The sequence below is a fragment of the Corticium candelabrum genome, chromosome 18, assembly GCF_963422355.1.
Source record: "Corticium candelabrum chromosome 18, ooCorCand1.1, whole genome shotgun sequence".
Taxonomy (NCBI): domain Eukaryota; kingdom Metazoa; phylum Porifera; class Homoscleromorpha; order Homosclerophorida; family Plakinidae; genus Corticium; species Corticium candelabrum.
The window spans coordinates 1,021,898-1,048,748 of NC_085102.1; the positions used below are offsets into that span (position 1 = coordinate 1,021,898).

General features: G+C 41.0%; 2 protein-coding genes across 3 annotated transcripts in view; both read right to left on the reverse strand.

The window, feature by feature from the left end:
* The window catches only part of LOC134194330 (uncharacterized), a 54,724-nt gene extending 41,175 nt beyond the window's left edge, over nucleotides 1–13,549 (reverse strand). Inside the window, exons 1-6 of the mRNA XM_062663257.1 lie at nucleotides 13,053–13,549; nucleotides 12,688–12,928; nucleotides 8,745–8,796; nucleotides 7,561–7,666; nucleotides 7,410–7,500; nucleotides 6,965–7,172 (exon numbers count right to left, since the gene is read on the reverse strand). Of these exons, the coding sequence (XP_062519241.1) occupies nucleotides 6,965–7,172; nucleotides 7,410–7,500; nucleotides 7,561–7,666; nucleotides 8,745–8,796; nucleotides 12,688–12,928; nucleotides 13,053–13,549 (1,195 nt within the window). The remainder of the gene's footprint in view (nucleotides 1–6,964; nucleotides 7,173–7,409; nucleotides 7,501–7,560; nucleotides 7,667–8,744; nucleotides 8,797–12,687; nucleotides 12,929–13,052) is intronic.
* Nucleotides 13,550–15,637: 2,088 nt separating this feature from the next.
* On the reverse strand, nucleotides 15,638–23,252 carry LOC134194269 (uncharacterized). Of its 2 annotated transcripts, none has more exons than XM_062663194.1 (8): nucleotides 23,231–23,252; nucleotides 22,870–22,990; nucleotides 22,652–22,734; nucleotides 21,038–21,163; nucleotides 20,906–20,957; nucleotides 17,668–17,731; nucleotides 15,790–15,935; nucleotides 15,638–15,719 (listed from the first exon to the last, which is right to left on the reverse strand). In XM_062663194.1, exons 2-8 carry the CDS (start codon nucleotides 22,937–22,939, stop codon nucleotides 15,652–15,654), a joined length of 609 nt encoding a protein of 202 aa, XP_062519178.1. In that variant the 5' UTR covers nucleotides 22,940–22,990; nucleotides 23,231–23,252; the 3' UTR covers nucleotides 15,638–15,651. The 2 variants fall into 2 exon arrangements, with proteins under 2 accessions (XP_062519178.1, XP_062519177.1); XM_062663193.1 differs by having other exon boundaries at nucleotides 23,171–23,236.
* Nucleotides 23,253–26,851: the final 3,599 nt, after the last annotated feature.

Sequence of the window (26,851 nt, forward strand, 5' to 3'; positions counted from 1 at the left end):
CGCAAACAGAAGGGGTAAGTGAAACTCTGAGTTGTTCTTAAACCTTGGTGTCCCAGAACACGCCATGGAGTCCTAAACCAGGCCTGACAGCAAACAGCTGACATTCTCCATAGTCTGAAACATCGTACATTTAAATGGCATAGTTAGGAATGGACAGCTAGTAATGGCACAGCTAGCAATAGCACTGACAGCTCAAAGAAGTACAGTATAATGTATACAGTATCTGAACCTAAGTATGCTGAAAACAACTCAATTCAGTAAGCACAAGCTACTCTTTTGCATAATAGTCAGTAGCAGCCGTTTGCCACAGTGACTGCTCTCATCTGAGCATTGCAGTTTGTTTAAAAATGAAGAATTAGCATGCTGGCCAGTATGTGGTTATGTCTGCAGAACACTAAAGATCAGATATGTGAGGTTTGGATAAGTGAGGATACACTACATTGATCTAAAATACTTTCATGTGGGAAATAAATTTCCATGAATTGGTGGAAAGAGTTTATTCAGCAAACTAAGGGGCCGTCAACAGGTTTACAAAACAAAAAACTTTCACATGTAGGTGGATGGGTTGAAAGCCATTTCGTTTTCAGTAAAAAGTGTTGACGTTATTCATATAGATGGTGTAAAACGCAGCGTACAAGCAAACTGCACTGGCATCCAATGTAGCTGCGCTGGCATCTGAGGTTAAAATCGGACATGGCAGCTACACAGACAACACTTTTGGTATGCAGAACAGTAAGGGTCTGTTCTTCTCAAAATCTGAAAACATTAGTAGTAGTCTACTACTCTGTCATTGAGGCACTGTAGAAGTTATCTCCTACGGACAACAGAAGGCATTCTTTGAGAAAGCAAAAACCCTGTCAGTTACAAAATACTTGACCAATGAGAGCACAAGATTGACTGTTCTCTCAAGCAGATCAACTAGGGAAACAGCAGCCAAGAGCAATTGTTACCATCGTTTTTGGTTGCTGCGAGTCAGAAACGTGTTTCGACAGACAGTGATGCAACAAGAGATTAACAGCGCTTGGTGATGGTTGCATGGATTGCTCAGTGATCTGTCACTCTGTTCTAGCAAATATTGAACTTAGCTTTCTTCACAGTATTTAGTGGTTTTTGTTATCTGTAGACACATACAAGTATCAAAACATTTTGAAAAATGAGGAAGATGTAGGGTCGCCGTACGAAAAAGAATAGAAACAAGACCATGTAGGGTGTGCTCGAAATCTTCATGAATTCACTCATACAGACTGAGAAATACATCATCCCTACATTGCACCATCTTCTAAGGTATAAAGCACATAGTGTTTAACAGTAGTGCAATGTAGGGATAACGAACTGCTCAATCTGTATAAGTGAACTCATGAAGATGTCAGAGCACACCCTACATGATCTTGTTTCTATTCTTTTTCGTACGGCAACCCTACATCTTTTCCCATTTTTTCAAAATGTTCTATACTTGTTTGCACTTTTAAACTTCTTTAATTAAGAAAGTAAACAAATATATTGAAAGCATGGGATACTTGACCTCAAATCAACATCCTTATAGTTATAGCAGAAGCCACCACATTGGTAATGTACATGATAGTCATGTATTCATTGTGACTTGCAACACGTAAACATGCGCAGTAGATGCATTCTTTCGTTGCGCCTCCATTTTGCTGGTAACAGTGTACGCAAATAGCTTTGCAGTGTACCAGCATTGGCGAGGTGGATTTGATGGTAGGAATCGACACACTCCCTGTGTAGCGCTCGGTGCAGGAAACGTTTAAGTTTGGTTCGGTGCAAACGCAATCAGAAGTTAGAGAGAAACGCTATCGCAATATAATCGGCAAGAAATCTTTGATCGCTGGGAGCGTTATGGAGGGTAACAACACGTATAGTCAGGGTTTCCCCAGGATCTTTCAGAAGGGTGGGCCGCCCCATTTGGATTGAGGGTGTGGTCCTAAAGTATTTACCAACAACATGAGGATCTCAGGACTCTCTACATGAGTATGAACATTCTATCTATTTGTATGCATACAGAAGGCACACAAAGAGGTGGAGAGAATGTTAAACAAAACTAGATAAATAGGTGTACGTGTACAGCTTTGTATACAGCTTTCTTGCAATATGATCTGGCTTCAGACGGCCTTGTTTTGACATCAACAGGCGAACACGCATTTAATTGCATTCTTTTAAGCGTCAATGGTGAAATTGATCTAAATTAGTTGTCCTTGTTGTCCTCCCACTTTGTGGTGAAGATCTCTTCACAGGAAGATGCGTATCGTTTGATCTAACCTTTATTACCAATTGTTCTACTGATTGTTCAACTATATTGTCAGTAGCTCCATCAGTAATATTAACCACATTACATTAATATTAATAACAATATATTAATATTAATAATCCACCCTGTTTGATTTTAAATCTGGGAAAACCCTGTATAGTCTACACAGGACCTGTGTGGGCGTGTGTTAAAATGAACTGGAAGGTGTAGCGTTTGCTTTATCAAGAAATTTTACACGGGGTCAGTCCCTAGAAAAGGGCCCTTGCACTCCAATGACAAATTTGCTTAGTCGTGGACCTGCTTTGTTGCAAGCGCAGAGGTTTGGTATAAAAATCAGCTTTGTAGCATAAACATACCTATACCCGCTCTTACAGAAGAACTGAACACAAAGTCAACCCTACATACCAACACTATCGTGTTGGCGATATCTAGATATAAATGCCTGGGTCATATACATCATGGTGTCAACAATTACGTAACTTTCGTTTTTGGGAGGTGGCAGAGGTACAAAAAGAATGAAAGTTTTTCGTTTTGTAAAACTGTCAACAATTACGGATGGCTCCTAACGTACATAAACTGAGCTCATGGCAGACAAGCTCTGCAGTTTCATGTCTAAATCAGCATGATGCTTGTTCCAGTTTCCCCACCAGAAAACTCTTGACTGAACTCAAAAACAGAATAAAATAAACAGTTAATTAAACGTCAAACAGGTTTGGGAGGTTTGCACATTGCTGACCATTGACTGACCAGCTCTACTACGTACTGCAGAACCAGGTGTCCATACAAGTAGGTATCTACATGAAACACAGCTTCCTGGGGCCACTTCCAACTTCCAGATACACTGCATACCAGAGCTTGCAGCACGCTAATGCTGTATATGCAAAAGCAGCTGCCGCTTGAAAGATCAGCACCTGATTTCGAATACTGATTCCAGTACTAATCAAACTTGGCAGTCGTTCACTTGTTCAAAAACGAGTAAAGTGAGGGTTGGCTAAGCAAATAACATGAAAACTGAAGGCTTCACTCGTCTATATGGACTAGTAGATGACAAAGACCAACTGAAACTTAATCACTTAAACTAGTCTATTGAAGCAGGGCAGAATTCACCAACAGCCTACATCTCTGGGCAGCCATACTCTCACAATTATTGTTTGCAAGCAGGTAGCTCTTTTCTAGGTGGCTCTTTCCTAGGATAATTCAATAAAGTAAACTGTTAGTAAGGCTGCAAACAACAGGAATAGTAGGTTCACACGAGCACACATACAAAACTAAGCCAGGCAGAGCCAATTCAGTCCTGATCAGAGAATTGAGCCTGGACCTTTGTTGGGTTTTCCTTGCGTGCTACCACTCATCATGCGCTGATGATGTATGCAATACAATAATCATGGATTGAACTGAGCACCTCATGTAGTCTCTTGCATAGCTGCACAACAGCCAAATTATGAAATCCAAAGAGCTTTGCTCCAAAGACAGATAAGGTACAGTCTCCAGCTTATGCCACGCCATGCTGTCAGTATTGAGCATGGGTGAGCTGCAACTCAGATTGGTTATCATTCACATTGTGAGACTGAACAGTACTAGCTCGGGCCAGCATAGCAAGATATGCCGGCCAGACCAGCAAAGCTTGGCACAACTTTGCCCATGCTCACACAGCATTCTAAACCCGAGTCGACTAGCCTGTGCCGACCAGGTTACACTTGGTTATGTGAACAGGCTATAAGTGTAAAGGTAGATGCTGTGCAGTAAGGAGCATCACACCTGCAGCTTTCTGATAATAAAATATGTGTAATTATAGCAAAAGATATACTAGAAAATGAAAGGCTTCAAGCAGGTGTCAACATGTCCAGGCAACAAAGAATGAATCAATAGTTTTACACAACTCTCTTGAACCTTCATGTCTTCAATTTCACCTATGACGGCTTGCAGATGCTATACGTATCCTTTATTTGTTTATTTATCCTACACAAAGTTTTATCAGTGTGTAATAATAAAACAGGCACATATAAGACATATAAGACTTCCAAGTAAAGGTCTGTCCACACAAGACGCATGCACATCTGATCTGGATCCGATACCATCCGTTACATCCACACTTGATCCACTTTGACTGATCCGGATTCGATTGTGATCAGTCTCAATCCACATCCAGAGGTGACTTCAATCCAAATTGCTCATTGATCTGGTTATGTTGATATCAATTCCATATGGCAAGTGAGGATTGACCGTCACATACATTAGTGTACAAGTTGAATGCACCGAAGAGACGTCTGCTTTTGTGTCTATTTAGGTACACAAAAATGAACCAGCTGGACTCGATAAGGAGGCTTTCCACATAGACAAAAGAACACATCTGCCATTTCTAATACATGCACATGGCATAGTCAATAGGGTGAGGATACCGTTCCAAGTGTGCACTGTGGATGCTTGTAATCTAGATCCAATCGTGATCCATGATCCAATTGTAATAATCAAGATGTGCATTCAACCCGAATTAGTTTCTGGACTAGTTTCTGGACTAGTGTGGACGTGGCTTAAGCCTGCAGTGTCATCTCAAGCTTATTTCTGGAACTCAATTAATCCCGTCTGACAATTAGAGCCCAGCCAAGTTGCCAATTTTGTGGCAGCCTCTTTCATGGATGATACTCTATATATTTTCTGTCCTGTTTATCCTCATCAGAAAATTCAATTGTAGAGCTTGCTTTCTAGTTTCTTAGTACCAAAGTTAAAAATGTTTTAATGTCACACCCCCATAAAATCAAAGCAACACCTTCATGATTTTAAGATCAGATGCTGCACATAACATACCCTACTGCACCATGTGTCTCCGATGCATAGCTTCAACCAAGTTTTTCTCGTGCACTAGACAAGAGTGACAAAAACTAAGTGGTATTTCAGACTAGATTAGCCAGGCACGAGACAGTGTGGTGCTCGAAAGAAATATGAATAGAGAAGCACATTAGAGTGCTAAACCCTCGGCCAGTGTATGTAATCACATACAGTAGGAGACCACTTATCCAACACTCAGTTATCTGACAGCACGGATTATCCGACAGTGCATAGCTTGTCTGAACTGCAAGGCTGTGCGCACACTAGAATATACGATTCCTGTGCGTACAGTACTGTATCCGTGAGCCACGTGTCGTCAAATTAAATGTGAAGCTCTAGGAACGGTTCTTCAGTACCCGGAAGAACAACCTGAAGCTCCAGTAAGCACAATGGTCCTACTGAATGGGCTGCTGATGAAAACTACAGCAAGAAGAGCAAAAGCATTGATCCAGACTAAGATTAGTGGTTACTTTAAGTCTTGACAGTTCCCACTAATGTTCTCCCCAGTCAAAGGAGTTGTACTGTATTAGTTGTTACATTTACAATTAGATGTTGAGCTTCTCTAATTAAGTACTCTGCAGTCGTTTTCAAAATGCATCAGTTATCTGATGTTTTCAGTTATCCGACGTTCTTTTGGTTCCAGGCCCGTCGGACAAGTGGTGTCCTAATATATGTCGTCACATGATAATGATTTGCATACTGAGGTATCAGCCCAACCCACTCATCTCAGCTACGGTTTCCAGTGCATTCGTTGAGCTAAACAAAGTGCAAAGCGTCTCCAGACTTCGTACTTACAGGCCAGTTGCTTTGTCCAACAAACAGACGCACTGTCATGGACAATGCACATTCCCCTTCGCAAATTCCCGTGGAGCGCCAAATTTCTGTTGAAGACGACACTAGTGATTTTTGCAACAACACCGCGGCCGCTCAGCCATGTACACCGAAAATTCCAGCTGTCAGACTGCAGAACCACTATGCAGAAACACTGTGGAACAAGCAAAATGTTACAAGCCAGATACACCTACACATACTGCATGGCGCCTGAATCCAGCACCTTTGCTCTCTAGACACCTGGTTGTTGGTTGTTGGTGGCAGAACATGTAGACCAGGCATTGTTTCTATGTGCTAACCCTTATGTAAAGAAAAGGACTAAACACCATGTACAGGACAGACGCCCTATGGCCAAGCTACCAAACAAAGAGAGGTGGAGCCTCACAGGATGACATCAAGTTCGTCCAATGGTCAGTAATGACACCACTTCTCGTCAATTGGTCGGAATAGCTTCATTTGCATCTGCGCTAATCAAGTATAAATACAATCGTACGTATGGTCGTACATACAATGGTAAGTCGAATGACTACTATACCCTTCACCTGGATATCTGGGCTTCGGGTAATGACAAATAACTTGAAAAGAATATGAAATGCTGTGTCAGTCCACCGCGCTTTTGTATCACTAAGAAGAAAGCTGTATAAAATGTCTAACATTGTACGTACCTATATACAAAATAATGTCTGACCAACTTTCTGTGATGACCTATCAATTTTTCAAAATGTGCAGACATTGTGTTGCACCAAATCTGAAAGTAATTTCGAAGATTGAAATGCAAATAAAGTGTGGTTGTTGGCTGAAGCCTGCTCTGTCAGATCCAAAACAAGCAACAAGCAAGCCACACAGCAACAGCTAAAGCATCCAGAAAAGAGTGTTTTCACCAAACCTGGGATGCACCATAATATGTGATTTTACAGCATCTGATTTTACTAAGTTTTACTAAATTTAAGACCATGTACTTTACTCATCACTTTGGCTAATCTAATTACATCCAACATAATATTGCAGTAATAAACAGCTTCATCAGTTCAGACAAACACTGACCTGGAGGTGAAAACCTGAAACGAGGATTAGAGTTTGAGCTTGGGTTCTGTGGTTGGAATGTGATGTCTGGTCGATTAGGAGGAGTTCGATCTACTGTCCACACATACGAAGTTCTTGTTGTCTTAGAACCATCAGCATTAAGCACAGTAAATTGGGTTTGAGAATTTAGCGCTTCATCAGTAGCAGTCAGATAGAAAATGTAGTCACCCTACAACATAGCCGAAATCACTATTTGAGCACATACTAAAACAACAGCTATGGCAAAAATTCATTGTGTCAAACAATTATCTATAACTACATTGTCACACAACTTTCATTATTGTACTGCTTTCAAAATCACCTGCTCATAATGTTTATTAAGTGCTCAACCAACACTGCATGCACAGAATGTTGCAATAAATTATTACAATAGATATCCAGCAGCAAGAACAACAACAGCAAACACCTCTGCTTGTGGATTCTGATCATTTCCATATGTTTGTATTCCAACACATGAAACTGGATTTCCACTGTTGAGTTTACAAGTAAATCTTACACTAATGACAGAAGAAAAAATGATTCATTTCATAAAACAAGATGATCACACAGCAACAAACTTGTTTTCATCAGCTTGAAAAGTAAATGTAGACTGATTGGCTTGAGTGTATCGATCAGGCAGTAGAGCTCCGCCCACTGGCATTGTCACAATAGGCTGTCTGTTATCTAATATAAAGACAAATGTACGGTTACTGACATAAACGTATTGTAAATGTCCAATAAGCACCTTTCTGAAGCAGTAAATCAAACATAAAACAACTTGACAAACACAATATCGAATTTAAGCTTCCCTTCTTGTTCTGTACTCTCTGATGTACAGCAACTTGGCAAATACTACTGTTACATCTGGCTGAATCAACCTATTCTTGATGTATAAAGTCACCTGTCAACTAACTAAAACTGTCCTTCACTTAATCTAATAAGTGCCTCTGTCCAAATAGGCGCCTGAATAGCTTAATCAGACACAAATCAACTTCTAAATTTGTTTGATTTAATAAGCATTGCTTATTTGAACATAAAATGGAAAACGCAAGCAACTACTACTTGCACAAACAAGCATTCAGTTATCGAGAAACCCATACATTACTCATAGTTGATACTAACTACAAAGCTGACACTGTCTCACTTAAATTCACTAACAGGCTGCATTGTGTGTAGCTCACTACTGACTTAGAGGAACACTGACAAACAGAATGAAAGACTGACAAACTGTCAGGCAGACAAACAAATAGACAAGCAGACAGACAAACACACAGATGAAGAAACAAACAAACCCATGGCAAACATTTCAATTCTTCTGTATCTTGCAAAAGACTGCACATTGTCCCCATTTCCCGACTATGCTACCTACTTATCTCGCATATATCCAAGTATGTATCTCTTTTTTATCACTAGAGCAGAACTAGAAAATGCGGATAGATTTAATAGCAAGTGCTCCTATTTAAAATAGCCAACCAGCCCCTTTACAAAATAGACATTACAGAAGTTTTGGAACAGCAGGAAATAATTTCAATGTGCAAATCTGTAAACAGTAATTCTAGAAATGCAAATCTTATCAAATAAGCATTTTGTTGAACACATTTTTATTCTCTCATATTTTCCATCCTCCCTGACATTAAAAACCCTGCCCTTCATATATTCAGATTGACAAGTCTGCAATAAACGGCTGAATTTATAAATGAGCACACACAAGCAGAACACCTGACTGACCACCAAATCCACACAGGAAAGCAACCAGACTTACCAATATTAAAGACTGCTGACACGTCACCCTTGTTTAAAGCCAGATCAGTTGCCTAAGTTCAAAAAAACGTTAAGTGTAAGCAAAAAGTTAGTTGTTACAAATATATAATTTCGCATGGGTAAACATACATGAAGCCCTAAGCACTAACGTGTCTCCCAAAATTTCTGATATTAAACGCAGAATAAATCCCCATTCCCAATTAATCTAGTTCTGTAGGATTATACAAAATAATACAATGTATATGAAATAAACAACCTTTTTTGCATATTTCCTGCACATTACAACTAGTAATCGAAGCTGTGTTTACATCGTTGCTTCCACAACCATGAGTTTTCTGAATACAGCAATAACATTGTCTTGAAAAATTTCATATTTAGATGCAATTTCCTTTTAATCTCACTACTCGTAATCTATCTAAAATCATGCAAAGCGACTGTCATTTCACGTTGCCAAAAGAGTCCATAAACATGCTGTGGTCGTCAAAGTACAGTTATCACACATTTGGAACATAAATTTGCTCATGGTTATGCAATGTTAGGTTTCCCCCCCCCCCCCCCCCCCCGTATCAAAGCCATGGAAGTGATTGATTTCATTTTTACACTGTACTGGTTAAAACTCTTTCATGAACATTTTACGGATTTGATTGGCAGTTCACCCATTATCGTCTCTGGTTGCCATGTATGACAAATCAGAGATACTGCTCAGTGAGTGGACAACATTGAATCTGTGGCATGTTCGTGAGTGTGACAGACCTAGTCACACATCTACACATCCATCCACACACATAGCCTGCAGACTGGAAGTCAGTTAACCCCTATACAGTAAGGATTATAACGATTTGTAGTTGGTCGAACAAAAGTTGAGTCCAATGGTCGAACATTCAACAAAAGTGGTCAGACATACCTCCTAATTGGTCAGACAATCAATCGTTAATTAATTGCCAACCTACAGCAATAAAACTAGGAAACCGGAACATGAAAACATCTGAAAGTCAATGTCTGGTCCACACACCAGTATTGGGGCAATGCTAACCTTTAGAGTTGGTGGTTTGACTTCATGGTGTAGCAACATTTTGATTTTCTACATTCAACAGTCTGTTTGGGTAACCGGTGTCACGAGTGGTTGCCTGGTTCTGAAGAAGGTGCATACGCTATTTTGTCATATTCGCTACTATTTAGAAATTTAAATCTAGACAGTTTACACTGGTACATATACACCAGCTGACCTTTGCATCAACTGGGTCTTTCACATCATGCACAGCATGCACATACTTACTCTATTTTGACAAGTGGTTTGAAAAGCATAAGAATATGATCCTAGTGGTGTCCTTCAAAACTGCATTGTGGTTTGGTGCATGGTTGAAGTAACTGGTTGATCACATCCCAATGATTTGCAAGAGCATACACGTACAGCAATGTACAAATAAAGTAAGTAGAAACTAAATGCATGCCTGGTGTACCTTTCAAAACACTGTTACCTCATCAGCATGTGATATCATTTACCTGTTGGCATTATCACAGCTGCAAGAGCAGCAATTGCATCCTAATGGTTCTCTGTCTATCGCCGCTGTCTAGAGCTCTGTACCAAGCTCGATCCACAAATATTCCTACACAGCGCCAAACACGCTATACTAAAAGCGAACAGGACAGGTACGCATTTCGGGTATGCAGAGTAGGTTCACAGTGATAAAGACTTTGTCTCTGTGCTAAATTTGTTTGCTCAAACAGAATGTCCAGCCCACAACATTTCACTCAGACAAAATGAGGTTTTGATCGGTCAAATGTCCGATGACTGATCGTTATATTCCTCCTTGCTATACATTTTAAGTATGCTACTCGCCATGTCTCATGAATTAAAAAAGTCCTGTTTCCTATGGCTCATAGCTGAAATAACAAACTTCAATCAGAGTCAGTTTCTTAGGGTGCGTTCGAATACTATTTGAACTGGAATTGTTGGAACTGTCATGCCCACAGTTCCAACATTTCCGGTGTAGCAGCGGATTAAGTGCGCCCTGTCAAATAAGTCCGCTTGCTAATGCAATCGTGCCGGAAGACATTCTACACTAGTGTACCGTGTCTACCTCGGATCTCTGCAATCATTTCTATTCACGGATTTGGTCCTAGCGCAGAACTGTAGCACATTTAGCACTAATGCACAGCGTCTTTCTCGGATTCCCTGGCAGGCTGCAATCATTCACGGATGATGACAACGCCGCCACCAATGATGATAAACTTGGATCATGTGGACTTTAGTAGGCTCGATGTGTCTGCTGATTGGTGTGAGACATGGAACGTTGAAAGCCCCGACGGAATCACAAGTGTTTGCTATTCAGGATGAAGTCAGATGATACCAAAGAACAATTTGGAAATGCCATTGCCACAGAGTGCTGTGTGTGTGTGTGTGTGTGTGTGTGTGTGTGTGTGTGTGTGTGTGTGTGTGTGTGTGTGTGTGTGTGTGTGTGTGTGTGTGTGTGTGTGTGTGTGTGTGTGTGTGTGTGTGTGTGTAAGCAAGAATGAGACTGTAGCATGTCTCATTTCTGGTTGTGAAGCACTGAATTCTACACTGTACAAGAATCAACATGATGTTGTTGCAAAAGTAATCCACCTCCATGTTGCTTGTCAGTTTTGTCTACAGTTGATCATCCATGGCGTGATTTCGCTTCAGAGAGTCCAAGAGAATGACAATGTGCAGGATTTTTCAATACAAACAGAAGGAAAATAGAAGTTAACTGACCATATGATGATGATGGCATGTCCACTGATAACAGTGATGACTCTCTTTAGTGTCCTCTGTGTCTCTGGTGGGATTTAAAACCTGCTTTTGAACGGCATTCCTTTCCACAAGATTGACAAACAAATGACTTGTTGGTAGGAACAATTTGTTCTTTCCGTTTCTGACGTTGAGCTTGAAGATGTCTAATACGATTTTCTTCACACTGTTGGAGTGATGAATGGCAGAGAGATCTCCAGTTTGTTCTATCACTGGATAGTTTCTCAAAATGCAGGAAGTCAATCCCACAAGATTTCATATTAGCCTTGATAGAATCTTTATAACGTAATTTAGGACCACCTTGATGACGATGGCCCTGTTCCAGTTGACCAAAAAGGAGTTGTTTGGGAATTCTATCATTAGACATTCGAGACATGTGACCAGCCCAGCGAAATTGGCATTTCATAACAAAAGATTCAATGCCACTGATGTTACAACGAGATAACACTTCTGTGTTGGGTATATAGTCAGTCCACTGGATTCCACATATGCGGCGAAGACATCGCAGATGAAAACTCTCCAAACTTTTGAGGTTACGATGAAGAAGGGTCCATGACTCGCATCCGTACAATAGAACTGATAAGACTATTGCTTTGTAAACTGCAACCTTCGTGGTCAGTTTGATTTCATGCCTTTGCCAGAGTCTGTTGTACAATTTACCAAAAGCAGCACTGGCCTTTGATATCCTATGAGAGACATCTGCATCAACAGTTGCATTATTCGAAAGGAAACTACCCAAATACTTGAAATTGCTGACATATGACAATGGGTGATCACCAATCATAACTGGAGGAGGGTTATAGTTTGAGCCTGGACGTGGTTGAAAAAGCACTTCTGTCTTTTTCAAGCTGATACTCAAGCCAAAACGTTTAGTTGATCTGTCTAAACAGTTGACAATGTGTTGAATGTCTTCATATGTGTGACCAACTAATGCGCAATCGTCAGCAAACAAGAGTTCTCTCACTAGACTCTTAGAAACCTTTGTTTTGGCTTGTAAGCGCCTGAGATTGAATACACCTCCAGTAGTTCTAAACTCAACTCGAACACCCTCTCGGATGTTCTTGAAGGCATCATTTAAAACCACGGAAAACAAAATGCTAAAAAGAGTAGGTGTTTGAACGTAGCCCTGTTTCACTCCGTTGTTTACTGCAAACATTTCTGACTATGACCCAACCTCGACAACACAAGCCATCATACCAGTATGAAAGGCTTTGATTAGATTCACAATCTTTACCGGGCAGCCAAGCCTCAAAAGGACTTTCCATAAGCCAGTTCTATCAACCGACTCAAACGCTTTGACCAAGTCAATAAAGACCATAAATAGATCCATGTGCTGTTCGCGACACTTTTCTTGAAGCTGCCTGGCTGAAAAGATCATGTCGGACGTACCACGACCAGAACGAAAACCACATTGGCTTTCAGGAAGGATACGCTCTTAAAAGTTTGAGACAAGACGATCAAGAAGAACTCTGGCCATAATTTTGCCAGCAACAGACAACAAAGAGATCCCACGGTGATTGTTGCAGTCAGATTGACTACCTTTTTTTCTTGTATAGATGGATTATGTTGGCATCTTTAAAGTTCTGGGGTACATCTTCGAGTTCCCAGCATAGACGAATGAAATCACCTAGTTTGAACAACAGCAGTTCTCCTCCATGTTGAAAAATTTCAGCAGGTAGGCCATCAGCACCAGGAGATCTATTCCTTGACATTTTCCTGATAGCTTTATTTATCTCATTGCTAGATGGTGGTTCACAAGCTACAACTAGATCAGGCTGTTCATCAATGCTGTCAATAGCTTCTTGTGAAATAAATGTTGGATGATTCAAGATGCTTTCAAAATGCTGACCCAAACGAGTCAAAATTTCTCGTCGTCCATAGAGAAGCCTGGAGTTGTCAACAGATTGTAGAGGAGCGATTGTCTTTACACTTGGCCCAAACACCTCTTTTAGGCCTTGATAGAAGCCACTAGAGTTATGCTGGTCAGCAGCTAACTGAAGCTGTTCTGCCTTCTGTAACCACCATTTGTTCTTCATCACAGAGAGCCTAGCTCTTGCTGCTTTTCTTGCATGATGGTAGGCATCAGCAGTGCTTTGATTGCGTTTATCTGATAACCAGACATGATGCAAGCGATGCATATCATCAAGGAGATGGCTGATGACAGTGTCATTTTGATCAAACCAATCCTGGTGCTTCCTATTAGGCTTGCCAAGTAGTTCATAAGAACCGTTATGAACAACTGAGTGTAAACTTGACCATAATGCATCCAGGTTAAAACTGACGATATAGTATGTAGCCGATTAATTAAATTCTGCTTCTATTCATATCATTGCATTGAGCAAACAAAACAAGAAAGCATGCTTTATTGAGGTATCTGTTCCTCTGTCAAATGTTTAACAAAGGAGGAGAAATTGACCAAATACAAAGTCCTTACAGAAGACTTAGATATCTACCTACTGAGGTCCAGATTGTACGAATTGTCGGAACAACAGACGCTATCACTAAGTGACAAAAGACTTTTTACGTTATTGTGAACGAGTGCCTAGATTTGAAAGATATTTGATAACAACTATGCAGACTGCTGCTATTTTTGGTACTGCATACATTTTGCCTAGATACACCAAGTTGCATCACCATCCAGTAGGTTATCTTCAAACCCAATTGGTTCCATTGATTTGTTGTTGTATTATGTTACCTGTGTGTGAGATTAAAGGAAATGATTATTTTGTTTATAGAGGTACTCCACTCTCTTGCCTGAGACTTTTTAGAATATCATGTTTGACAAACAGGCAAGCAGACTAAAGGTACGCTCACATTTTAGTCTGTTGAGCAATACGAGTGCGTGCTAATGCGCAGACCAAATTTTGCTGACAGACCGAATCCACTACTGCGCTAGGATTAAATCCCCAAATAGAAATGATTGCAGATCCGAGATAGACGTGGTGCGCTAGCGCAGAATGTCTTCTGGTACACGTGCGCTAGCAAGCAGACCTATTTGACAGGGTGGACCTAATCCGCTGCTACACCAGCTCAGATGGTCAAACAGCTATAACTCTTCTGCCAGTTCTAGAACTCTCAGAACTATCAATCAAACATGAACTACAAACTACCCTCTATCAATTCCAGTTCCAGGACTAGCATTTGAACAGGCCCTTGCATTGTCCATGTATAAGTCCGTCCAACACAGACACTGTATAATCAACTAGACTATTAATGTTAAGTTTGAGGCTTGAGCACGTGCGTTGCTAACTGCTATAGCATTGCAAGTTAATGTCTCTATATCAGTGTACGTTAGAGTCTTTTTTCAACCACTAAAAGAGAACTCTCACCAAAATCAACAATCTCTCAGATGAAAGCTGTCACTTCATGACACAACCCTTTGCAACCGGTTACTACTGTAACGAAGAAATAAAGCATTGAAATTACACATGTGGGTGTCTTTAGTACTAGTATGTGCCATCAGAGTAACTCTGATTGCTGGTTAGCAAGAAAGACCGATACCTGTGCACTTTTCAAGGTAAGGATCGTGAAACATATGGTGGGAAGTTGTGATTTATTGACTAAAGCAAACTGGGACCCCAAACTTATCACTCAAGTATCGACTGTGTCAATACAACCGTGGAGCCTCAAAAGGAGACCCTTAGTCCATAGATTATGTCTCGCTGCACTTTGGGTGCATTAAGAGCACCTGGTATGATGAAACCTAAAGTAGTTACTTCCAAACGAAGACGGAGAGTAACACTACGTGCTACATTACGGGGAATCCTCTGAACAATTCATTGCCCATTCTCTGCTTCTGTGGCTGGCTGAACCGTAAGATTCCTGTAGGAAGATGCTAGGCCTTAAATCTTTCTTTCAACAAGTTTCAGTATTTGGTGAGAATTCCCCTTTAATCTAAACATGTCACTTATGCAAGTTTATGTAAACAGCAAATAACTGTTAACATTTGTGTTTAGCCTAAAAAATTTACAATAGCGGTTTTGTACAGCAACTAGGTTTAGGGCATATATACTGACAGTTTCGCTAGTTTGTTACACGTAGAAGTGGACTTATCAAATACAATAAGTTTTGTAATGACCTGGATCTGAAGTTTATCTAAGATTCTAGCGTAAAAGTATATATTCCTCATCTCAATATTTCAGACTGTTTGATAGCTTACTGTGACAACTAGCTTGTACAGTATGTCCTGACCAGGTATCATCAAATCTAAAAATAATTGTGTTAGTGACACATACCTACATAGTGTTACATCTCAATGAATGCAGTTCAGGCTAACTATTAAGAGTGGCAGATCCACCAGTTGTTCCTTTCCCAGAGCACAAGACACTAGTATTCTTTGCAGGACTTGTCAGTCTCATAAGAACACATACATAAGTACCCATGTTCTCAGATGATGTAACACGATAACTGACGGCTTTGTTGCTGCAACAACAAATTCAGAATTACAGTAAGTACTCTGTCGTATCCACTGACAAAAATCATAACTGAAGTAAAACTAGCATGCGCAATTTACTGTAGTAGAATTCCTTCGGAGACATGCTGCCGAGCGTACGCGCACACAGTGGACTCATGAGGGTCTTGCGAGAAACGGAGCATGCACATCGCTTTGACTTACCTCGCCCGCTACAGTGCAGCAAGCATCACAGAGTGCATGTGTTTCTCTTCGTTTCCCACCCTCCCATCCCAATGTCGGATGAGCTTGTGCTTGGTAGGATTTTCCCCTACCCTATATTCCTATAAATATCTGTGGTCATCCACGTGAAAAGGTGAGTTGGGCTGGAGTCTGGTCTGAAGTCCCGGATCCAGGCCGGATGTCGGTTCTCCTGGACCATGATGAGCTGGGCCAAGCTCCGCCCACTCTCCATGGCCACACCTTCATTGTGCAAGCTAGCTCAAGTAAGTGGTTGTGTCAAGTCAACAAAAAATGAACATCGTCAGTGGAAAACTGATAAAGGTAAGAATTCAATGTGTCTCATAGCATATATTCCCAAAATCATTTAATTAAAATAAACAGTGACTCATGTAAGTGCTACATAGTTGACAAACCTAATATTGTAGCAGATGAAAATATTTAACAACATCATATCTATCATTGATAGGTTAGAACACAATAACTGAACTCTGAAATTACCTGTTGATCCGTACTATGACAACTAAGGGATCCTTCAAAATTATCGGCATTTTCACGAGCATACGAAACACGCGTGCCAATAGCCCTTCCCCTCCCCAAAGTGTATGCAATCATAATAATGTTGACGTGGAAACCATACATTGAAAAAACATGACTAGATAACCGTATATAATAAGATGAAACATTGGCGGGGATATGTTTTGGCGGTTTGCTAAGAAATTGATGAACAAAGCATATTGACGAATCTTATTTTGATGGTTGAACATCCTTGTTTGATAACTAATCATGATAGGGTTTGTGATTGACAGCTGTGTTCGTGGCTCACATTTCCCTAACTTACTGCATGGTCTTCCACTACTGCATAGGCACAATAGACGACAAGTAAGGATTACCTACCATCTTGCTGATCCACGTGCCTGATGACGTCAACATATCCCAAAGGCCACATTAATGGCGGATTCTATATTGGCGGTCGCTGAAAAATCCACCAATCCGCCAAAATAAATTCCCGCCAATATTTCATCTGATACGGTATATCACTGCAATAATATTTTATATGGCAGGCTTATTAACGGGCACATGCATAGAACTCAATAAAATACTCATTTATACTACTGACGTGTTGGTGTCTCACTGAAAGACAATGCCTTGTGCAGTTGTAGAAAACCGACACTGAATACTATCAAGGATAATCGGTTCTTTTTCCATTCCAGTGATGCTCTCTAATGATGTCAAAGTGAAAGTTTCTTGTAATTGGGGTAGGGTTAGGGTTAATAATTGCTGTATTTAAAAAGTGTTAATGCTTCCTTTTTTATTATCCTTGAAAAACCAAAACCGGTATTTTGTTGCCTGCAAATGTTATTGGTGGCTTAGGCACCCAAACAATGAATTTATTAATTAAATTAAGGACTAAAATAGAAAATAATTTCTAGTACTATGAACAGAACACTTCACCTGTTTACACATGTGTCATACACAGTCTACTGTTTGTACATGCCTCTATAATGACTATATGTCACTCACATGTCCTTTTGCTTTGACCCATCAAAGGTTGGATCGATGAACTGGATGTTAGGTGGAGATTTATCTGTACTCAACAGAAACCAAAAGAATATATTAGTAGCAGTCACAAACTACTGCTCTGTTGTTATTTTGTCAACCAACAACTATCAGCAACATTCAGTTTGGCAGTCTCTCTCTATGGCTGTCAGGTCAGTTTTTCTGTCCTTATGTGTCCCTTTTGCCAATCAGTCAGGTTGTCTAATTTTTCCTTGTACAACTGCACTGCGGTACAGTTGCCTTGGCATCCTAACCCAGCCTGGTATCATTCCACCTGGCTAACAATAGCAACCATTCAATACCATACCTCCTCAAGTAACTGCCTCAGGTTAAAGAAGCTGAAATCCCAAAGTTGGGCCTAATCTCTGTATAATTTTAGCACCTACAAACTGCTTATTGTAGTTTGTTCTGCTAGATTTCTCTGTATGTAATAATGATCCATTTCAACTTCCTTCTGCCTGCAGACAAAAAGTTGACCTATACTAGTAACTAATGGCTCTGTCTCTCTTATGCCGTTTACTGTTTAGTAGGTTCTATACGTGACGGTCTGAAGCTTAGTAGTATTAAAGTAGCATTGAATCTTAATCAGTGATACCATTATTATTCAAGATGTCAATATGTCAAGTTTTTCAAGTAAGAAATCATCTCAACCCTTACAGCCGGATGTTGCCCAGCTCCTAAGTTGGTAGTGAATAAGACATTACTCAAGCAAGAACTATAGAAATCAAACAGATAATATTTCTAAATATAGATAGAATAAATTGTTTCCGTGACTTCAACAAGTCCAACATAGACAATAAGTTACTACAGTAGAACCTGACTAATCTGAACAGCCCCGTGCCAAGCTCTGTTTGGATTAGTGAAGTTGTTCTGATTACCAAAATGCCAAAACACGTAGCTGAGGTCCAGACCTTACCTCGGACACCCAGACCACTGGTGCAATTACGTATCTCTACGCATATGCAGTAGCGGCAGAGCTAGAAGGAGGAGGGGTAATCCCCCAACATGACGATCAACAACTGAAGAAATTTTGGAAGAAAAAATGTTTGAATTTTGGACATGTTCACCAGACCTTTTTGATGTGTATACGTAAGCGCGTTCTGTTGCCTAAGAGAAATATTTAAGTTAATTAAAGTTCAACAGAAAGCACTTCCCGACAGGCAATGTTGTCGACAACGCACTGTAGGTGAGGCAAAGAGAACTTCATGTACTCCAACGTCTTTCTATGCCCCCAACTTGCAAGTCGCTCCACCCCACTGATGTCATGTTTGTGGTAAAGGACACTGCTGCAACGACTACACGTACTTCTAAATACTGTGAGTCAGGATTTAAAATAGTCAGATACACACATTTGCTGAAAACTACAACTGCAACCTTGATCAGGCTGCCCAATACTTGAATAGGATCTAGGTACGCAATGAACGGTGCCAAAGGTAATTCGGATTAGCAAGGATTCGGATTAGAAAGGTTTGACTGTAACTCTAACAAGGTTTCTCTAATGTATTTCTCAATCTTTACCAAAAATATCACTAACACTGTGTCATCTGTGTAGCTTTTCAGGGGCGTACCGTGGCCATTGGAAGTGGGGGGGGGGCTGAAATACCCGAACACTGACACGCCCCTTTGACAAAAATTGTATTAGTAGCAACAATGCAGACCACAAAGTATTACGTTTACTCGTATACATATATACAGTATGGAGCAGACTAAACAAGCACCTATTTACTGAAAAATCATCCTGCGGTTTCCTCTTGCACAGAACTCTTCTATGAGTTCATCAATAGCTTCCTCTAACTTCAATACCTCTTCTCTCTCAACTGTTAGTAAGGCCAGAGCTGCAAGTCTTTCTTCTTCCATAGAACTCCTAAGCCAAGTCTTTAGACGACGGAGAGTAGAAAAGGAACGCTCAGATTCTGCTGATGAGACTGGAACTACCAGATATATTTGCAAAAGCCTTAAAACTTCTGGATAGCTGTCTCTAAGACCCTTTCCAGCCCCATGCGCGTCTGTTTTTTGTACTTCTGGTTTTGCTGATGAGACGACATGGTGTCAGTGAAGTAGTGTTGATCACGGAAACCGATGTCTGCAGCCTAGTGTGAGACACGCATGCTCGGCCTCGAACATCCAGACTGTAAACAGACGCGCACGTTTACAAAAAGCGACGTAACGCTAGTTTTCACCTGACAAAATGGGAAACGCCCACAAAAACTGGGGGGCTATAGCCCATTTAGCCCATGCCACGGTACGCGCCTGAGCTTTTCATAGCAGTTGTAGAATTGCTCTGCTAGAATCAGTGATAAATTGAAACTAAAAAAGCAATGCCACTGCAATTTAGGTTTTCCTAGAGAACAATGCAGTTGACTCCAGTGTCATTGTTCAAGTTTCACAAAGCATAGAGAGTAACCGAGTAAAACTAGCCAATACTTGGAAAGCAGAAACTTCCCATAATGCATTGCATGTAAACCAATGATGCCCATTGCCACCTGCCTCTGTGTACTAGTAGGTGCCCTATTGTTGCTAAGAGTGTGATTGTAAAGCCCACAACAAAAGACGACACGTTCAGTCTGTACGAAGATGGTATGAGTGCAAACACATATTTTGTCAAAAAGTTTCAATCAATCACACCACCACTACTGCCAGCAGCAACAGCAGCAGCAGCAAATAACAAAAGCAGAATACTAATCTGGTTGAGTGTGTCATACAAATTAATACTAATATTAATAATAATAATAATACTGTATGAGATAAAATATTAACAGAAAATTAAATTTTCCAAATGGACAGTTCATAAATCAACTCCAATACAAAATCTGCCAATGTATTTGCTGAAAAAGAATGAAAACTTAGTTTTCTCTACTATGACAACAGTGAACATTTAAGTTTCTTTCTTTACACTAATCATGCATTCACTAAAACACCCGGAGACCAGCAAATTTTAAAACATCATGGCCTTTACACAGCTATCTATCTCAAACGCTTCAATCACACCCACATGATCAAGTGAGTAAATAAATTATACATGTCAATTGCCCAAGATAAGGTAACATTCACCAAACACTTCAAAGATCCAAACAAATCCCCACCAATATTCATCTTATAAATGGTATCACCAATAGTAGTGATATCTATTTGCCTACTAGAGACATGATGTCTCGTAGTTGTAGTCAGTCTTCCAATAAAAGTCAAGGTTCAAATGTATTACCAATTGTCCATGTGACTTTTGTAGGATCTTTATATTGTTTTGTAGTTGGATTCTAGTAAAATACAATTGCACTGTTAGTAATTGATTACAAGACCATAAATTACGTCCATCATACAAGATACAAGCCCTTACATAGAAAAATGCAGTGAATGAGTGCTGTCCTTCTGACAGGGGTTGAGTTTGCTCAAATGTTACAGAGCAAGGAGCTCTTCCTGCATTATCAACTTGACATCCATAGGCGGAATAAGATGAATCACTCTGACACAAAACCAAACAAATAGACAATCACAAATCACAAACAAACAGTGAAATATAATTTAGTTGCAAGTAATCATACAAAGTCATGCTTTTGTAAACATTTGCTACTCAAAACCTACATAACTATAAATTTGCATAAGATAATACCTCAGAAAGAATGCAGCTGCATGTGTACATCACATTCTCCCTGACAATATAAAAGACTGAATTTTGAAATCATTGTCAAGCAAAATGTCAAGTTTTAAAATTATAAACTTCTTGAAAAATCCTAAGACTATAAATAGTTACAGTATGTCGCGTAAGACTACCGCGACGTGGACTTTCATACCCTTTCTAAGAAATCCTTAGTTGCTAGACAATCTAAATTACGTCGCAACAAGCTGTCATCATGAGCATTCTCTTCTAACTAGAATACCACAAGGCTTTGAAGTCCGCTCTACACTTAGCTAAGTGTATCAAAACTTCGCCGAAGATCCGGCCGTGAAACATGTCGGGGTCGATCCCTGGTTGCACTTTCTGCTTGTACAACACCTTCTGAAATTTGTATTGCGTAGTTGACCATGCAGAAGCACAAGCACGCACGTTCATGAAAGTTAACTGAAAACAACATGCCGCACCTAAACATCAATCCGTGCGCGTGCGCAAACCGTGTGCGTAATCATCATTTTGGCCTTGTGTCAGTGCGTCTGTGACTCTGTTACACAAAAATCGCCAGATCTCGAAATGGGCGTCACTGCGGAAGACATCTAACTGTTAGACCCGGGTTTACACCTAACAAACGCACCGACTTTTAGTACATACCTCTCTAGAGGTAGACGTATACATTTAGGGGGGATTTGGGCCCGGAAGTTCATTTCCTCCAAAATGTATGGGCTTGGATGCTTATCTATTTTTGTTTAGTCTACTAGAGTGATGTTATGTACATGATACGTTGATTTAAACCTTCTACAGTTCTTTCAAGTTTGGATTACAATGGGGATAAAGCATTTCTCTACTAGTTGATATGAAATTTGTCTAGAATTTAGACCAAGGCCGCATGATCAAAGTTAAAATTGGCATGTCTCTCATCTAAACAGCAGTGTGCGAGTTGATAAAATTAATGTTAATTTTAATATTAATTTATATAACATCTCCCAAAATTTTCCTTGGCTGCGCCGCTAATATTGATTGTTGGTGCATTGGTCATGTTCACGTTGTGACGTTGCTACAGCACAAATCAGAGCCAGCAACTGCAAAGCACTCAAGACGTTTTGCGTGGCCAAGCCACGCCTACAATGTATTTAATCTCTAGTACCAATATTTCTGAAAGTTCTTGCCAAAAGCCCGTTGGCGAAAGTCTCCATTTTCAAAAGTTGGGTAGGCCATTGCCCACCTGGCCCACTCTGCTCCGCCCGCGCCCAGTACATGTGTAATTAATTAGTCATAATTACTTGAAATACCATTGCGTTATGCATGTGCTTTCTCTAAAGAACGCTTAAAAAGTCTTACCGACTTGCCTGAGATGGAAAAAGTAAACGTTTGCGCTTGTGTGAAACTTTCCGATGGAGTACGCGTTACGGTTGGGCCTACACCTGTGAACACACAAACCCGTTACACCTACGCGTGACCACGCACGTGAGCTCTCTCTATCTCTCTATCTCTCTCTCCTCGTGTAGACCGTGTAGGCTGCATCGAAATGATTGAGATCAACAGTGAAAGACACTTACTTGGTACTTGAGATAGTGTCCGATCAACAAAGATCGATATCATCAGCCAAACTAGTGTGAAACCCTTCATACTCAAACTCGACGTACTCTGTATGGGCGGAGCCTCCTTGAATCGCTAGAGCTATGTAGTAGACACAAAACCATACAATCAACCACTGGAAAACAGATTCAATACAACAACCAGACAAGTGAAACTGTGTCGAAAACACGGGCAGTCCCCGCTAGCTAGACAACTCATCTCGTCTGACTAGATCATGAAGTCTGCCTACTGTACACGTGCAGAAGTCTACATGCGACTTACGACGACTCTTGATTGCACGGCTACTGCGCAACGAAACTTACTAAAATCCCAACTGCTTACCTTCAGCAACGCCCCGTCACGTGTAAAGGCACGTGATTTAGTACACACTGTGACAGGCAACCGACGTCATCAAAAGTATTTGAATTTATCTAGAGAAATTTGTGTCACCAAAGCCATGAATTTGGCTGCATATCAGGTTCACAAGCACATTTCGCGATTGTGAAAACGTACGGCACTGTCCATTGATTTCAACGAAGTCACAGAATGCCGTGAATGGGGATCGAACCACTGATCTCGATCGACTTGGCTAGAGCCTCTAGAGTGCAAGTTATCTCCCGGCCGTATAGCCAAGGGGCCCGGAGGGGTTTGGCTACGAGAGACTAGGCTGCTGGATGAAATATGAACGACCCACTGCATCCACTACAGATTCTGAGAAGGATGTTGTTGTTACAGTTGAGTTCTTTGTATCGCGTACAAAGTCCATTCAAATACACCAGCGGCGGCTCATGCACTCTCGTGGGACTCACTCTACGTACTGTCAGCAAGTGATGAGAATGGTGAAGTAGCAGCCCTCACACAGTCTATTTCTGGGTGACTTAACAAGGGGTGTTCAAGCTCAGCTTGCCTCAGTCTAAAGAAAGGGAAAAGCTGTTCTTTGTGGTAACGTGGAAAGTAAGAGAGACAATACTAGTACAAATTATGGTCGTCTAGAAGTACGCATGCGCAACACTACACCACACGTCCCCTTAATTAAATAACTCTTACCCTTAAAAACATTGTCCACGGACAAAAATGAAACCATCATAGTAGCTGTAACATTACGCTAAAACACAACTGAAATAAAACTACTAAAACTATGCAACTATAGGTTAAGCCTCTCAGGTGGACCACTGGAGTCACTAGTAGATCAACGGAGTGCTGGTGATGCTCCCGAGCAGGTTTGGTTATTCTTGAAGGTACCGTGTATCGCTGCAGATGAATCATGCGCTGTCTGCATGCAGGTGAAGCTACTGCTTCCGGAAGTTTATCTACTAGGCCATCACAAGGATCTGGAACCATGCCAGCTAGTGGCCGCGGGAAGTGATGGTTCTGGATTGTCACCACCCAAACAGATCCTTTGTTTTCAGGTGCAATTGAAGGAACAGAAATGTCTTTCGAACTATATATACCATTGCCTGATGCGGCGGCCATTGGGACGATTGTCGGCTAAGGACCTGATCAAACTCTGGGCAATGTACCAGCTGGTCAATGTAACGTTTGCATGTTATTGAAAGTCTGGAACATATACCTCATAAGTCAATGGGCCTAGTACTTGCGTGATGGTGCCATCTGACCATTTAGACTGGTATGTGCGGTAGTCCCGAACTAGCACTATGTCTCCAACGTTAGACTCCCGCAAAGGCTGACTATTGTCATGAGCCAAGCGCTAGCGTTGTGACTGTTGACGTTGAGAAACCACATTTGTCAAAATTTGGGTGTATGAGCTAGATCCAAACGCGGATAGACCTACGCATCAGTATAGAGTGCATTGTGCTTGTCCCGCTGTAGAGTGGAGTGTGGTCCGAACGATAGCTTACCAAGAAATTCGTCAACTTGTGCTTTAGAGAAACTGTAGATGTATCCTTGATTAACGCTTTTATGAAAGTCTGTATCCTCCGTTCAGCAGTTTCTTTGGGGGAGGGATGAAACGGTGGTGTTCGAGTATGGCAGATTCCATTTTGCTCTATGAAGATGTTACGTTCTTTAGATGTGAACGGCGGTCCAGACTAGCTATATATAGTGGCAACCCATGAGTAGCAAATATACCCCTCAGAACTTGAGACCTACGTACCTGTGACATTGGTTCATATGAACCACTTCTAACTATTTTGAATGATCATCTGTGAGAAGAAAGAATGGTGTCCATCGAGTTTTGCAAAATCGATGTGGACACGATACCACGGAGTGTCAGTAGTAGGTTCGCCAGGACACGGTACTCTACCCTACTACCCACTATATATGACAAACCTAATACATCCCTCCCGCCAGCTTTTGAAAAAGTCGTTTGTATTGGAAAGGTGGCAGTGCGCCAGCTTTGGAAAAAGTGTTTTGTATTGAAGAGGTGGTAGCCAAAAACGTTGCCAAATCGATGGTTGCGAACACGGTTAATTTTTGTGCTCCTGTAACATTGTCTCTCATGTTGAACGCCTATTAGAAAAATAACATCTATAGTATATATATATACGATGGAAGCATCAATCAAACGATTTAATCATCATCTTGGCAAGGGGTCGATTACTCTTGAGTTGTACGATGAGAGTATCGCTGCCATTTAGTCATCTATAACGCAACGATCTGAGGGTGAAGTTGATTTATCAACTCCACATGTAAAACCCACCTCAAATACACCAGTGGTTTTAACCACTCCACGTGTGAAGCCAACTCCAGCTCCACGCGTGAAACCAATTAACCTCGTTAGGGTTAGAATTCGATTGTAAGAATTGCAGCGTGAGAATCCCCTTCGATGAACCCATCGAGAACCCATCCTTTGATGTGCTGGTGTCTATTCTAAACACCAGAAGACTCATGATCGTGGGTGACAAAGCGATATATTAAGAAAGGATCCGGAATGCCAGAAACATTCCAAAATCCAACCTAACCATCAAACAGATATCTGAGTTCTACATGCAATATGACGACATCTCAGAGGCCTGGGATACAAGCACACACAGAGCCGAACATAGTATGAGAGGTAATTATTCATTCAGAAAAATACTCAAGGTGATGGGTTTATCCGAAGAAGCCAGTCGATGTAAACCTAGCTTTTGGAAAAACCACGTTGAAAAATACGATAAAACGTGTGAAGATTCTTACCGTTTGAGAATGGGTGATTCTTGCTGTGAATGCATGGTAAAACTATGTAAACTGTGATATAGAGCCACTGAATTGTGTGCTTCCTCTGTGGTAGAAGGAAAGTGCGCCCTATATTAGTGAAAAGAATAAATATAGATATACACCCACAGAATTTGTGGGTGAGTGAGTGAGAGAAACGTCCTATTAGAGACAAGACTATTCCATTATATAGCAGTGATGGATCGTGCTATTGCAAATCTGACAAGCTTGTTTCACCAAGGACATATATCCTTAGAAACATATGGGAATGTTTTTCCTTCATAGAGGAGGCTGCTGTACCAGTGGTTGTTACCACTCCACGTGCGAAGCCAACCCCAACTCCATGTGCAAAGCCGGTTAAAGCTACACGTGTGAAAACAGTGGTTCTAACCACTCCACAAGTCAAACCAGTGGTTGTAACCACTGCACAACCAGTGGCCCCAACCACTCCACAACCCAAACCAGTGGTTTTGACCACTCCACGCATACACCCCACTGCCACAGTAGAAACCCATGCGTCATGCAATACAAAACTACTTCCGAGGTTGGGAGATAGAGGCACCCAAAGACCACCACGACCCTCAAGCATTCCTATCCACCGCTCGCTCGCAGATCCACTGCAAACTCGTAGAAGAGATCGTGGCACTGAGAGACGTCAAATTCTATCTATCGATGAACATTCGGTTAAAGAACAAAGACCTCCCCACTAACCAACCGATTTCGAAAAGCGAAGCGCTATGGAACTCATTCTCACAGCCGACAACATCCCAACAGCTCTGGATAAAAGCATCCAATTGCAAACCATGCTGG